The 13,215-nt window shown below is 38.8% G+C and overlaps 1 protein-coding gene across 1 annotated transcript in view; it reads right to left on the reverse strand.

Moving 5' to 3' along the window:
• Window positions 1–12,645, reverse strand: part of rnf17 (ring finger protein 17) — a 35,552-nt gene extending 22,907 nt beyond the window's left edge. The window contains exons 1-11 of the mRNA XM_037539673.1: window positions 12,552–12,645; window positions 9,492–9,607; window positions 8,879–8,976; window positions 8,407–8,494; window positions 8,212–8,292; window positions 7,990–8,093; window positions 6,012–6,180; window positions 5,421–5,497; window positions 3,625–3,699; window positions 1,200–1,468; window positions 873–962 (exon numbers count right to left, since the gene is read on the reverse strand). Coding sequence (XP_037395570.1) covers window positions 873–962; window positions 1,200–1,468; window positions 3,625–3,699; window positions 5,421–5,497; window positions 6,012–6,180; window positions 7,990–8,093; window positions 8,212–8,292; window positions 8,407–8,494; window positions 8,879–8,976; window positions 9,492–9,607; window positions 12,552–12,606 — 1,222 coding nt within the window. The 5' untranslated portion in view covers window positions 12,607–12,645. The remainder of the gene's footprint in view (window positions 1–872; window positions 963–1,199; window positions 1,469–3,624; window positions 3,700–5,420; window positions 5,498–6,011; window positions 6,181–7,989; window positions 8,094–8,211; window positions 8,293–8,406; window positions 8,495–8,878; window positions 8,977–9,491; window positions 9,608–12,551) is intronic.
• Window positions 12,646–13,215: the final 570 nt, after the last annotated feature.

Genomic DNA, 13,215 nt, shown 5'->3' on the forward strand with positions numbered 1-13,215 from the left:
CGAGCCCAACTCCTGAAAAACAACCCCACATCATAATCCCCCCTCCATCAAACTTTACACTTGGCACAATGCAGTCAGACAAGTAAGAAGCGTGATTGGTCACTCCAGAGCACACGTCTCCACTGCTCTAGAGTCCAGTGGCGGCGCTTTACACCACTGCATTCGATGCTTTGCATTGCGTTTGATGATGTAAGGCTTGGATGCAGCTGCTCGGCCATGGAAACCCATTCCATGAAGCTCTCTACGCTGTTCTTGAGCTGATCTGAAGGCCACATGAAGTTTGGAGGTCTGTAGTGATTGACTCTGCAGAAAGTTGGTGACCTCTGTGCACTATGCGCCTCAGCATCCGCTGACCCCGCTCTGTCATTTTACGTGGCCGACCACTTTGTGGCTGAGTTGCTGTCGTTCCCAATCGCGTCCACTTTATAATTCCACTGACAGTTGTATATTAGTAGTGAGGACGGGACTTGTTGCACAGGTGGCGTCCGATCACGGCACCACGCTGGAATTCACTGAGCTCCTGAGAGCGACCCATTCTTTCACTAATGTCTGTAGAAGCCGTCTGCAGGCCTAGGGGCTCGGCTTTATACACCTGTGGCCATGGAAGTGACTGGAACAGCTGAATTCAATAATTTGGATGGGTGAGTGAATACTTTTGGCAATATAGTGTAGGTAATTTAATATATTAGATCTAACTGTAAATTATTCCTCAAAGAATAATTTGGATCTCTTTCTTTATGTAAGCATAACAACTGCGAAAAATCCACATAAAATAAAAAAATGTGTATTTACATTTTTACATATAGCATAACAGCCTACCTGTGCCTAGTCTGTCTGTATGCGTTGTTTATTAATTGCTCACATTAAGCTACCTTTTGGTTGTGGAACAGGCATCCTGTCCTGTCCTGTCTTGCGGTTCCTTCGCTGCACATTCTGTATTTCTATGTGCTTGGGCTCCAGAGCTGAGGGAGCACAATAAAAACATCAGTAAGAAGATTAAACATGGGTATGGTTATTCTAACACACAGATATCCTAACTCAGCCTAGTTTTCATGTACTTAATCAGTCATTTGAATTAGGCATGTGCAACTGATTATTGTTTAAAAAAAAAAAAAAAAAGGTTCAAATGATCATCCTCTTTCATAACACCATTTATACCAATAAACACAAGAGACTGAGTTAAGTGGGTGTGTACCCACCCATTCCGTCTCTCTCTGCACCACTGTCCGTCTCCTCAATGATTTCCTCTATAATAATATTTGGGCTAAAGGCGCTGTTCTGTTTTGGGGCGGATCCTGCACCAGGCAGCTTCAGCAAGCCCGACGAGGCCCGAGCTGTTCGGTGGGAGCCGGGTGCTCGAAGGCTGGACCGGCCTCCTCTCCGCTCCCCAGATCTCTCCCCTCCACCTCTCACTGGCCGTCTGCATAGCCGCTCTGCTGGCGGAGGCCCTGGCGACTCCTTAGACACACTGAAATAAATCATCCCACACGACTTATTACATCTACACGTTTCCTTCAAAGGGGCAATGTCCTACATTTTTCCCCCCCGAGGTTAAATGCCATTTTTGTTACATACCAAAAACAGTTCTAAAGCAATTTTACACATTCTTCCTGTTTTCCCTTAGTACAAGCAGGCTGTTTTCATTATGATGCCTTTAAGACTGATATATTTCTTATTTTATCTTTACCCCTTGTTTACCCCGAGTGTTACTTTGCCCCCTGGAACTGAGTAAGAAAGGGTAGTGACTGAAATCCCTACAAAATGGGACCCTCAAGTAAGAAAGTACATTATTAACAAGCTACTAGTAGTACTCTGTATAACCACTGTATTATCTTAGTTGAACGTCGTTTCAGTGTATTATGGTCCTCTTCTTCACAACAAGCATAACAAATTCACTAGCGATATGCGGATCTCTCAACTGGATGTTAGGGTCCAGAAGTTAACTGCTGCACCATTTAAGATGGAACGAGAAATTTAACTAGATAGCTACCGAGGCATCGGCATACTACAAGACATTTTTTGTGCTCGTTATGAAGAAAAAGACCATACGACATAAAGATGAGATAAACCAATGATTATCATAATTTTGTACCAAAGAAATTCTTACATTTGTGGGTTTCTTTGGTCACTTGCACAGCCATCTTGCCCCCCCCCTTTTTTTTTTTAATGCTGCGTTTGGAGTGTGCCTCTGAAAAACTTCCATTTGGAGGGATTTGCATTGTGACTCAAAAAGCAGTCCAGAATGAAACACTCTTACGCAAATGGGCGGGGCTACGCTACTATCTACGGGCTGTCTTGGAGATTATTGGTTTATGTGGCATCAGTTTTTGTATGTGGACTATACGAACTAGCAGAGTGAATGGCATGGTTTTGAATTTAACAATAGCTACATCTACATCAAACTACACAAAAAAAAAGGAAAACCTGCTTTATCTGTGATATTTAAACCATATTAGTGTTTCCTCGAGGTGAAAATAATCTGCCCTTTGAAATGATATGGCTATAAGACTGTAGTATCAACCAATCTGATCTTTGCTGCAATAAGCTGAGCTTCAAACACTGACTTTGCAAGATTTTTACATCAGTGTCATTTCAAATTAATTTAAATCGACTTTTCTTTCTAAAACTTTGTGTCAGACAGTATATTTGTTTCAAGTGCATGAGTATTTTCAAGCAGTTATTTTATGAACTCTTATGAGCTGCATATCTGACCACACTGGATAGGGTCAGGAGTTATATTTCATAAAACAAGATGAAAAGGTGATGTGCTCTCTCTAATAGACCAAACCTAGATTCCCAAAGGGATACACTTTTAAAATCCAATGTAATGCTTTTTAAAACTTCAACATAGCAAAATTAATACCATTTCCTCTATTGGTTGAGAAAAAAAATGCATACATGCTTTGAGCTTGCATGTTCCTCATAGTCTTCTCAGTACAACTGACCTAATAAATTCTGCTGTCAGCTAGTCAATCAGAGGTCAGTTCAGACCAGTTTTGCTGTCTCTGTGGTAGACTATTCTGGATTAGTTAGTATATAAGCTTACTCAGAGGCCCAAAGGATGACCTGATTTGCTCTTGCCGAAACAGAACTGTAATTTGTTTTAACCAATATCCAATCCATTAAAATACACAGGGCATCCCTAAATTTTATTCTTTTAATAACAATTAAAAAAAAAATTATTTATATATATATATATATATATATATATATATATATATATATATATATATATATATATATATATATATATAATTTTTTTTAATTGTTATTAAAAGAATAAAAATAAAAGTAAAATAGATATTGAATAAAAGAATTATAAGAATAAAAAATAAGAATTTTATTATAAGAATAAAAGTAAAATAGATATTGAAAATTGCATATATATATATATATATATATATATATATATATATATATATATATATATATATATATATATATATATATGCAATTTTCAATATCTATTTTAAGACATTAAAAGCCTTGCTATGGATCCGTGGGAACAATTGTATCACATGGAATTGTAGAACTGTAAAGAGACCATAATACAACTACAGCAACAATAAATATATTCATAAAACATCACTGTTCCAATGCACTGAAATAATTTTTAGGACTCACAGCTTAACGTTGCCATCCATGACATAGAGAAAGTTTTTCACACTTTCAGTCAGACAGTCCATTTGGAGAATGCACCTACACACAAACATACATATTTTTACCATTAAAGGTGAAAGGAGTTTGCAGTACTAAGTGGCTCTCAAGTTAAATTAATTAACAGCACTTCAATCACTAAATATTATTTTTTTCTCAATACTTTTAATATTATAACATTTCCTGTTTTTACTACCATGAAATAAGGCACATTGTCTACTGGACTAAGCACTGGTGCTGCCCAGCTTGGATGAGGTACAGACATTAGGATGCAACTGCAAGGCATTCAGGCCAATACTTGCTTCACAGGTTTTGGTTTTTGTGGGTCATGTGCTTTTTTTTGAAGTAAAGGTACACATGCGGAGAATTCAGATCTCCAATCCAGCACAAATCTGATCACTGATATAGTCGCAGCAAGCATCCGTCACTGAATCTCACGGTACATAAAGAAAAACTTTTTATACAAACTTAAATATTATTTTGGGGTGGTTTATGGTGGTGACACAAAACTTCATCTTTGTACTTTTATCAGCAAGTAAAACCAGCGAGAGCTCTCCCTCCTGAGTGTCTGAAGACAATTACACAGATGAGGCATAGCACCGTTTCTACACTCACTGCTCCACTTACTGTATAGCTGTACTTTGTAGTTCTACAGATACAGACTGTAGTCCATCTGTTTCTCTGATACTCTGTTACCCTGTTCTTCAGTAGTCAGGACCCCAATGGACCCTCACAGAGCAGGTACTATTTGGGTGGTGGATCATTCTCAGCACTGCAGTAACACTGACGTGGTGGTGGTGTGTTAAGTGTATGTTCTGCTGGTACAAGTGGATCAGACACAGCAGCTAAGAATAGTCCACCAACCAAACATATCCAACCAACAGCATCCTGTTTGCAGCGTCCTGTGACCACTGATGAAGGACTAGAGGATGACCAACACAAACTGTGCAGCAGCAGATGAGCTGTCGCCTCTGACTTTACATCTACAAGGTGGACTGACAAGGTAGGAGTGTCTAATAGAGTAGAACTACAAAGTGCACCTACACAGTAAGTGGAGCTGATAAAATAGACAGCGAGCGTAGAAACATGGAGGCAGTCATAATGTTATGCCTGATCAATCTAACTCCCTGGCCTTAGTAATCAAATTAGGATTCAGTATGTGTCTTTTTCTAGACTTGACAGTCCAAACAATATTTAGTGTCAGTTTAAAGAGTTATAAACATTTCTTATACATGTCTATAGAAAACACAAAAATATCTTCTAATTATTATTTAAACTACTGTAAACTGTAAAGCTATGAATATAAATTTACAACTCATAAATTAAGTGTCTAACAATGGTTTGTTTTAATGCCTGAAAAAAGCAAACCAAAGTCATTGCTACCAATTACCTTTGTACATACAATCAATGTTTACATCAGCTAAAACCTCCTTTCTAGCAGAGCAGAAGTTAAAACTTAATGTCAGTCTTTCTGGCTGCTCTGAACAGCTTAGCTAGCAGGTCCTTATTCTCAGAAATAAAGGCAGCTCAGAGCATCCCGGCTATCTAAAGGTACGAAACTGCTCTGGACTGAAACTTAAAACCAATATTGACATTCAAGCTCTAAAATAGATACAAACCAACACCTACTTTACTCCTTGTAAAAGTAATTTGGATGATTTTACCATTTTAGACATTAAACTCTGGGTCTGATGAATTTTATTAAATACTTAAATCCTCTAAATTTCATTTTCTAAACGCTTTCAGCTCATTAACAATCTTACTTTAGCTCTGAACACACAGTCAGGCAGCTCATATCATACGATTCAGCATCTACTGGAGTCTGCAGAGTCTTCAGAATCTAAAATAACATGCAGAAAAACCTTTAGTTCTACATAATAAATAAAGCATCATACTTTAAATATAAACACATGATGCACATACACATACTGCGTTTTACATGAGGTTTGGCACATTCAACTTGTTTATGTACTGCAACAATGGTTTAAGATGTTATTTTATCTTCTTGGTGCTGTTCCAAGGCATTCTCAACACATTTTCAACAAATACACAATAAATCGTCTTCCTGAATAACCAGAATGTGGAATATTCTAGAGAATCTGGTTACAGAGACAAATGTAATCTTTCCATCATTGTAAATATGTAGAGTACTTACATGGACTAGAAAGTTTGCTCAAATTTATCAATAAGCAATGGGTAGTTATTTAAGGTAATGAGAAAAGAGGACATGATCTTTTTCTTGGGTTTCCTTTATTACAATTCATAAGCTGTTCACAGCGTTTTGGCTAGGATTTGACAGTTAGCCACACAGGCCGACTGTAAGCAGTGAAATACCGATATGTATACAGATATACCTTGTCCAGATGGCAGTAAGTTCCGAGTGAAGGAACTTGACGAACATGTCTTGCTTTCTGGATGGCTGTAAACAGCTCCTTCCGTCTGTCCTCCACTCTCTGACACTCATCCCACCCGGCCGAGAAGAGCTGCTCCACGGAGCCAATTTCGGACATCAGCACACCACGCCTTCACATCCATTCATACACACAGATCCCATATATTATATCATCACACTTCTATGCCAGGGGTGCACAGCGTTTAGGCGGTGGACATTCATGTGACAACTATACCAATGACGTTAAAAACAATACAAAAATGAATAATTATAGATCAGGGTTATTTAATTACAATTCAATAAGCTCCAATTAAAGAAAGTTTCCTCAAGCAAATGTCCAGAACAACATGATGTCTGACTAGCGTTATGATTCACTGCCATATACTGTTTATTCAAATACCTTCAACATCTTATGCAGTCAATAACGTCAAATCACCAAGTCCAATTCAGTTGTATTTCAACAATATTTGTCAGTTTTCTCTTTGTAAAACACTCATCGAGTCTCAATGCTCATCGTAATGCACAGATCTGATTGGCTGAGTAGCGTCATGTGTGATATTTACAACACATGCAATTGGTCATCGGTTATAGGTCCAGGTCCACATAGGACAGCGCCTGGGTCCAGACTTGGACCGCGGTCTGCCTATTAGTGACTATATAGTAATTACTTAAAGGCTCATTTAATGCAGATTTGTTGCAACAGTCGCTGTTATTGCTTCAAACATTTTGCCACACAGTTTATGCATTTTACACACAACACTGAGTGAGAAGAACCACATTTTAAGCTTTTTGTCATCACAGCACTTAACGTTGTGTTCTAAGGCCTATTCTTATTGTGGTCATGGATGCAGTCCTAATGCCAATGTGTTTACACCGACTTCACATCACTTGGTTTGTGTGGGGCAGAGAGGACTTGACTTGTGCTGGAGATGCAGCATCTACTGTCACAGTTAGTCACCGCAAGCTTTAAAATCACAGGAACTTAATTATCTTTAAATAAGCAAGGCTTCTCTGCAATTTATTTCAGGGGGGTTTACTGAAACAAGATATTCAATAAATGACGTTAAACTCAAGCTTAACCAGTTCTGACATTCTGGGAAAAAATCCGGAGAAAACACTGTATACAAACACAGCTACAACAATAATAGTCATTGAAAAAGACTCCAAGTCTACATTCAACAGCCGTTTTAAGAAGAGTTCATGAACACATACCTGGGGAGCCACTAAAGAAAAAACAAAGCAAAATCAGGTAAAAAAATCTATTTCGTCTGAGGTTAATGACGAGTTGTGGTGTAACCTTTTTGGGGGCTGGCTCTGGCATTACACGTGAGAACACACTTGAAAATATTCATTATATAAAAATAGGAAAATCTGTAGGATTCTGTGTTAGTTGAGTAAACTAGGCTCATTAGAGGAGCCAATAAGTTAAAAATGCAGCTCACCGTTATGACACTGGACGTTGACCAGGAATTGTCATCTTCTACATGTTTTTCCTCTTCAGTGGACATTTGTCTTTTTTTTTTGTTTGTTTGTTTCTGGGCGCAATATCAGCGTAGCTTATTTAGCACTAAAAGCTGCACTGTTCTGCCTTTTTGGACAAAAGTCTGGTTCCACTGACTTACATTAAAAGTAAAGTAGGTTTTTTTTTCCTTCTTCTGTAAAGTTATCATCTTGGAGGTTTTGTTCTGACAACAGCAATTTGCACTGAATCATATAGATGTTTATTATAAACATCTAATTTCGCTCTAACGGCCATGTAGAATTAACAAATTACACATATTTAACCTTTTTAGGCACAGCGAACAAACACGGATTACAGTGTGAATTTGTTTTAAAATTAAAAAAAAAGGAAAATCAATTGCTGACATCAATTTTTTGTACAGGTTATTTATCATCATTCATTATATCTGTTCTATTCCCACCAGTTTGTTTGTGCCCACCTTCTATACAGTATGCCAATTGCTTTTTCTACGCAATCCTCAATTTCCTTTGTGATCCGAGTCTTCTCTTTTATCATCTGAGCCTGTATGCCTGTAACAAGAGTCTTGTAGAAAGAAAGAACAAAAAAAAAACCAACACATTTTTTGATCAATGCAAGCATCAGGCACATGTACAGGCATCTCTAGGTAAAACTTGTAGAGGTTGTAATCAGGGCCTCTTACCTGGTACAGGCTATCTAGTGTATTAAGGTTTTCCGTTGCTTTACACAGAGCTTCATCTAGAACCTCCAACACATCCGGACTCTAGACAAACATATATCTCCAGTATTATGCTGTCAGCTGAAAAGTGATTTTCAGCCAGATCATAGCACCTATGATTTGGCCTAATAAATAATTATCTTTGAACTGGATCTGTACCACTTCGGTGCTCTGCTGCTCCTGGTCAGGTGGAGATGCTGAAGGACTCCTAAATCTGCGAGCTCTGTGCTTATCTCCTTCACGCTCTCTGCAGAGGGTACGTGTGTGTTTTAAAGGTAGACAGTTTCTTGGAGTCATTTAATTAAATAACATTTATACTTTTTAAAAAACAAATTACTTTAGTATTTAGTGAGTGATGAAAGTGTGTGATTAGTGTGTGGCAGCACTGAGGAAAATTAAATATCAAAAATTCTAATTACACTACAGTGCAATGCACTGCATGACATACATAATGCTCATCATTATCATACATCACAAAAACTGCTAAAAACTTAATTAGAAAGTCACGGTCTGTCAATATCACATCATACCCACAGAAACAACTGATGCCCACTGTTTATCAATTATACGGCTAAAACCTAAAAGCAGGGTGTGTTACTATCACAGTATACTGTTACTACTGTGTGACTACCTCTTCTTGGTGTTCATCTTGGCAGTATAGATAAGTCCTATTATTCTGCTGTCCACCTGCAGGCCATCCACCCCTTCCTCACCAACGTTGGTACCCATCTGCAAAAATTAAAAGACTTCACAAAATAGCCAACAGTAGGCTGTAACAAATGTTAGCGCGTTAATTTAAAGGACCCATATCATGGAAAAACATCCCATTTTTCAAATAGAGTCAGATGTAGTATGTAAACACGGTTTAAGTTTCAAAATGCTCTCTGTGAAAACATCAGCTAGATTTCACTGAATTAGCTGTTAAGGTATGTTGCACTCACACTAACAATGTCTTAATTATGTGCAGGTTACGGTACAGTATTGGACTCTGTATCAGCAAGAACTAAAACAATTACTCAATCAGTATGAAATAAAACAGTATTTATATACATACATACAAACGGCACTGGCCAATCACTCCCGATCTAACAGAACAATGCAGACTAGAACTATCGGCCAATGCCATGGAAAAGGGGATTTCACGCATTTTTGTTGTACAAGTAAACACATCAAATTACTACCTTACTGATTTGTGATCAGGGTATTACTGTGCATGAGCAGCATCTTTATGAGTGCACACTCACCTTGCACTCAGGGCAGGCGATGAAGCCACGTGGAGACTCCAGCGTGCGAAGGCACACTGTGCAGAAGATATGACCACAATGCAGGACATGAGGAACATTTCCCACCACTTCATCCTCTGAACACAAAAACATAGAAAAGTAGTAAGAGTTCACACACAGGCACGTATTTTTATTAGTGAATTTTGATCAATTTTTTTTATTCCTATTATTACTGAGACATATTTAAGCAAAGAACAAGGGCCCCACAATATACCATGTATTAACATTTAATTAAACCAAGCAAACACAAATTCTTATTTTAGAAGACATATCAAGTTATGACAGCAACCCTGGGACATTTCATTCCCCTAAACCTCTTATAAAGCTCCCCTCAAATTAACAGAACATGTGTTTTATGATCATACTCATATTTCTACATGCTTACAATTTACTGCTCTTTGTATTATTTTATAAAAATAATTTTTACAGAGCAGATCACCATCAGGACCACAAAAAAACGCTATGGGTTGATAGTTTATAGCCCCGATTTGTGGAAAAATGGGCCGACTTTCAGTAGAAGAAAAAATTTGGAGTTCAGCTTCTTTTATTACAAGGGTTAAAAATGATATTACCCATCTATTCACCTGCAAAGAAGACAGTTACAGCTCTCATGTGACCTGAAAGTAGCTTATAAAATATTAAAAGTTATGAAGAATATGATGAAGTGCATTTTGGAACCAGTGGTGGTTCCAAGGAGTTTAAGAGGCTCCCACACCGTTCAGCTCAGGGTGGGCTTGTTAATTAACTGATGGGTTGAATCAGGTATCCTGAAGCAGGGAAACACTAAAACAGAGGTATTCAAGGTTAAAAAGAGCCAACACACAAAGGGGCTGGTGGGACTGCAGAATTTTCATTCTAACAAAACTGCAGCACACCTGGGGCTCGTCTCACAAAGCAGGATAACTAAGCTTAGTCCCAACCTTACCCCGGATTTTCTGTCTCACGATGGCAGATCTTTTAACACCTAAACTGCTTTAAGGCAGGTTAAGATTGGGAATATGGATAGTAAACAGCACTTCAGCCAATCGGGCACAACCTTCTGACAGTCACTACTTTCTTTTTGGCATCACAAAGATGCCAAAACAAATTCCACTACAGATAATAATACAAAAAGCAATTACAACACTGATCAGCACTGTCAGTGTCACCAGTGTTGCTTTTACCATTATAAATGTTCTGCTGCTTGCAAAGTTACTAATAGAATGATTTCTTTTATAGGCTCCTCATGTTTCATGCAACTGGACGTTTATCATAAACGTCAGGCTTTCTGGTGCACACACACACACACACATTAATCCAAGTTTAATATTCATCAAGCAAAACGGTCTCTCTCCAAACTTACCACCACACACTTTTTGGAAGATTTCAATGCTACATTTAAGCACTAAAGACCCTTAATACAATCAGAGAATGTGTGTTTTGAGCCCTTGGCAATATCTGCATGCTCTAAACGATTAATCCTAGTTTGAGCATCTACACCTGGCTCACAGGGGAACTTTCCACCGATTTTTCAAAATCTTTGCATAATTTCATCGTTAAGGGTGGTGATAGGAACCAGACATCCAAAGCATTTAGTTCCTCTAATCAGAGCACACAATTTTTTGTCTTACATGAAGGTCACTATGTCAGATTAGGCCACCACAGGGCCATAAATCTGTGCTGCGTCTCGGTCGAGAGACTGGCGACACTGTAAGTTTGACATGGACCAATCTTTGTTCATGAGTTCATAGGTCGTCGTGGAGGACAGCCAAAAAGCTGCCGGTAGAATCAGAGAAGAGAAAAACGATATAACTGTGGCCACATCTGTTATGTCTTGTCAGGAACCTGGTCTTAAAGGAGAATTAACCCATTTTTGTGAATAATTCAGTACCCGAGACGTAAAGTCATTCAGAGTGGTTTGACCGAGATGCTTCACTTGCAGAGAAACAGACTACAGTGGTGGTGATGGGAACCAGGGGTCACTAACACAAGGCGTCTCCAACACAAAGCCATTTTATTTCCTATCCAAAACCACCAGTGAACCTGCATATCTTGTGTTTAAATAGGCAAAATTGATGGTAAAATAGTCATAAATGTGAAAAAATAAGCCATTTTGACTTAAAAAGCCCTGCATTTATCCCTCCGCAACAACCTGATTAAGTGAAATGGATTCAAACACATTTCATTCCAAAACTATCACAAAATTACCATAAAACAGTGCATCAGACATCATGTATCTAGTGAACCATTTCACGTGATAACGTTGCGAGGGAGCTTTTAGAGGTGGACGTCTGGTTCCCATCACCACCACTGTGCCTCTAAAGTTTCTCTAGAACAGAGCATTTCACACCAAGCCACTCAATGACTTTAGTCTCATCTCAACCATTTAAGTTAATCATGCAGATATTTTTCTGAAAAATCGGTGGGGAGCCCCTTTCAAAGTTTGTGGCTGCTCATATCTCCGTTTTTATCGTCTAACTGAACAGTTAAGGCTACCCGTCGACAGTTAAGCAGCGTTAGCTTTAACGTTCAGCTTGAGCTAAAACCGCCAAAGACAAATGTCGCCACTTTTATATTCTCAGCCAACCTCAAACCAACGCGGACGATTTCTACGCATTTGCCGTTACATTTGTCGAAATAAAAGTGGAAACCCGCCAAAAAATGAAGACTTTCCCTAAGTCACCAGCTACCTTAGCTAACCTGCTAAGCTACACGAGGCCAGCTTCTTGTTCGAATTTTTCCGTTCCACCTTAAATGGTACTGCTACATTAAGCTACATTCTTAAATGGCACCTGCTGCACCATTTAAGGTGGAACGGAAAAACTCGAACGTGAAGGCGGAAAATAGGAGGCCAACTTTTGGCTTCGTCCGTGCAGCACTAAACGTTAGTTAGCGGTAGCTAAGCTAGCTGCTAATCCTAACGGTTAAGTTCGTGTACCTGGCTAGCAACGTTTTCCCTCTAATTAAAATCGCTCTAACATGAAACTACAACTAACATCAGGTCACCCCGATAACAGCAGTGCCCATTTCCCCAGAGTTTACCGGGTAATGTGTACGATAAGCCGCAGTTATTGCAGGCCACCATTGCGTCCGTCATTTTCTCCCTGCTCCTTCTTCGTTCACAGCTGGGCGAAAGCTTTGCTCTCATTGGTTAATTAGCTGATAAAATTCAACCAATCAGAGCTGCCCTCCCTGAAGAGGTTGTCGATTTCCCGCCAAAAAAACTACGTAAAGCCCAATATAATTAAAATATCATGTTTGATCATTAAAAAAAACAAACTTTAGTTTTCAGTTAGATTCTTTTCATTTGGAACGGAGCCCCGCTGGTGACATCCTGTATAAATAAAAATAATGTGTGGCTACAACTTAGTGGGAACGGGATGATTAAGTCGTGGCACCACTTAGTAAAGCGTGGGAAGAAGATCCTAATGCGTGGCCACGACTTAGTAAGCCATGATCTCGTTCACATACCTTATTAAGTCATGGCCACAACTTAATCATGTCATTCCCACGCCTTACTAAGTCGTGGCCACGCATTAAGATCTTGTTGCCGCGACTTAGTAAGGCGTGGGAACGGGATGATTAAGTCATGACCACCACTTAGTAAAGTGTGGAAACAAGATCCTAATGCATGGCCATGACTTAGTAAGTCTTTCATTCCCACACCTTATTAAGTCATGGCCACAACTTAATCATGTCATTCCCA

Source organism: Pygocentrus nattereri, chromosome 6 (genome assembly GCF_015220715.1).
Source record: "Pygocentrus nattereri isolate fPygNat1 chromosome 6, fPygNat1.pri, whole genome shotgun sequence".
NCBI lineage: Eukaryota > Metazoa > Chordata > Actinopteri > Characiformes > Serrasalmidae > Pygocentrus > Pygocentrus nattereri.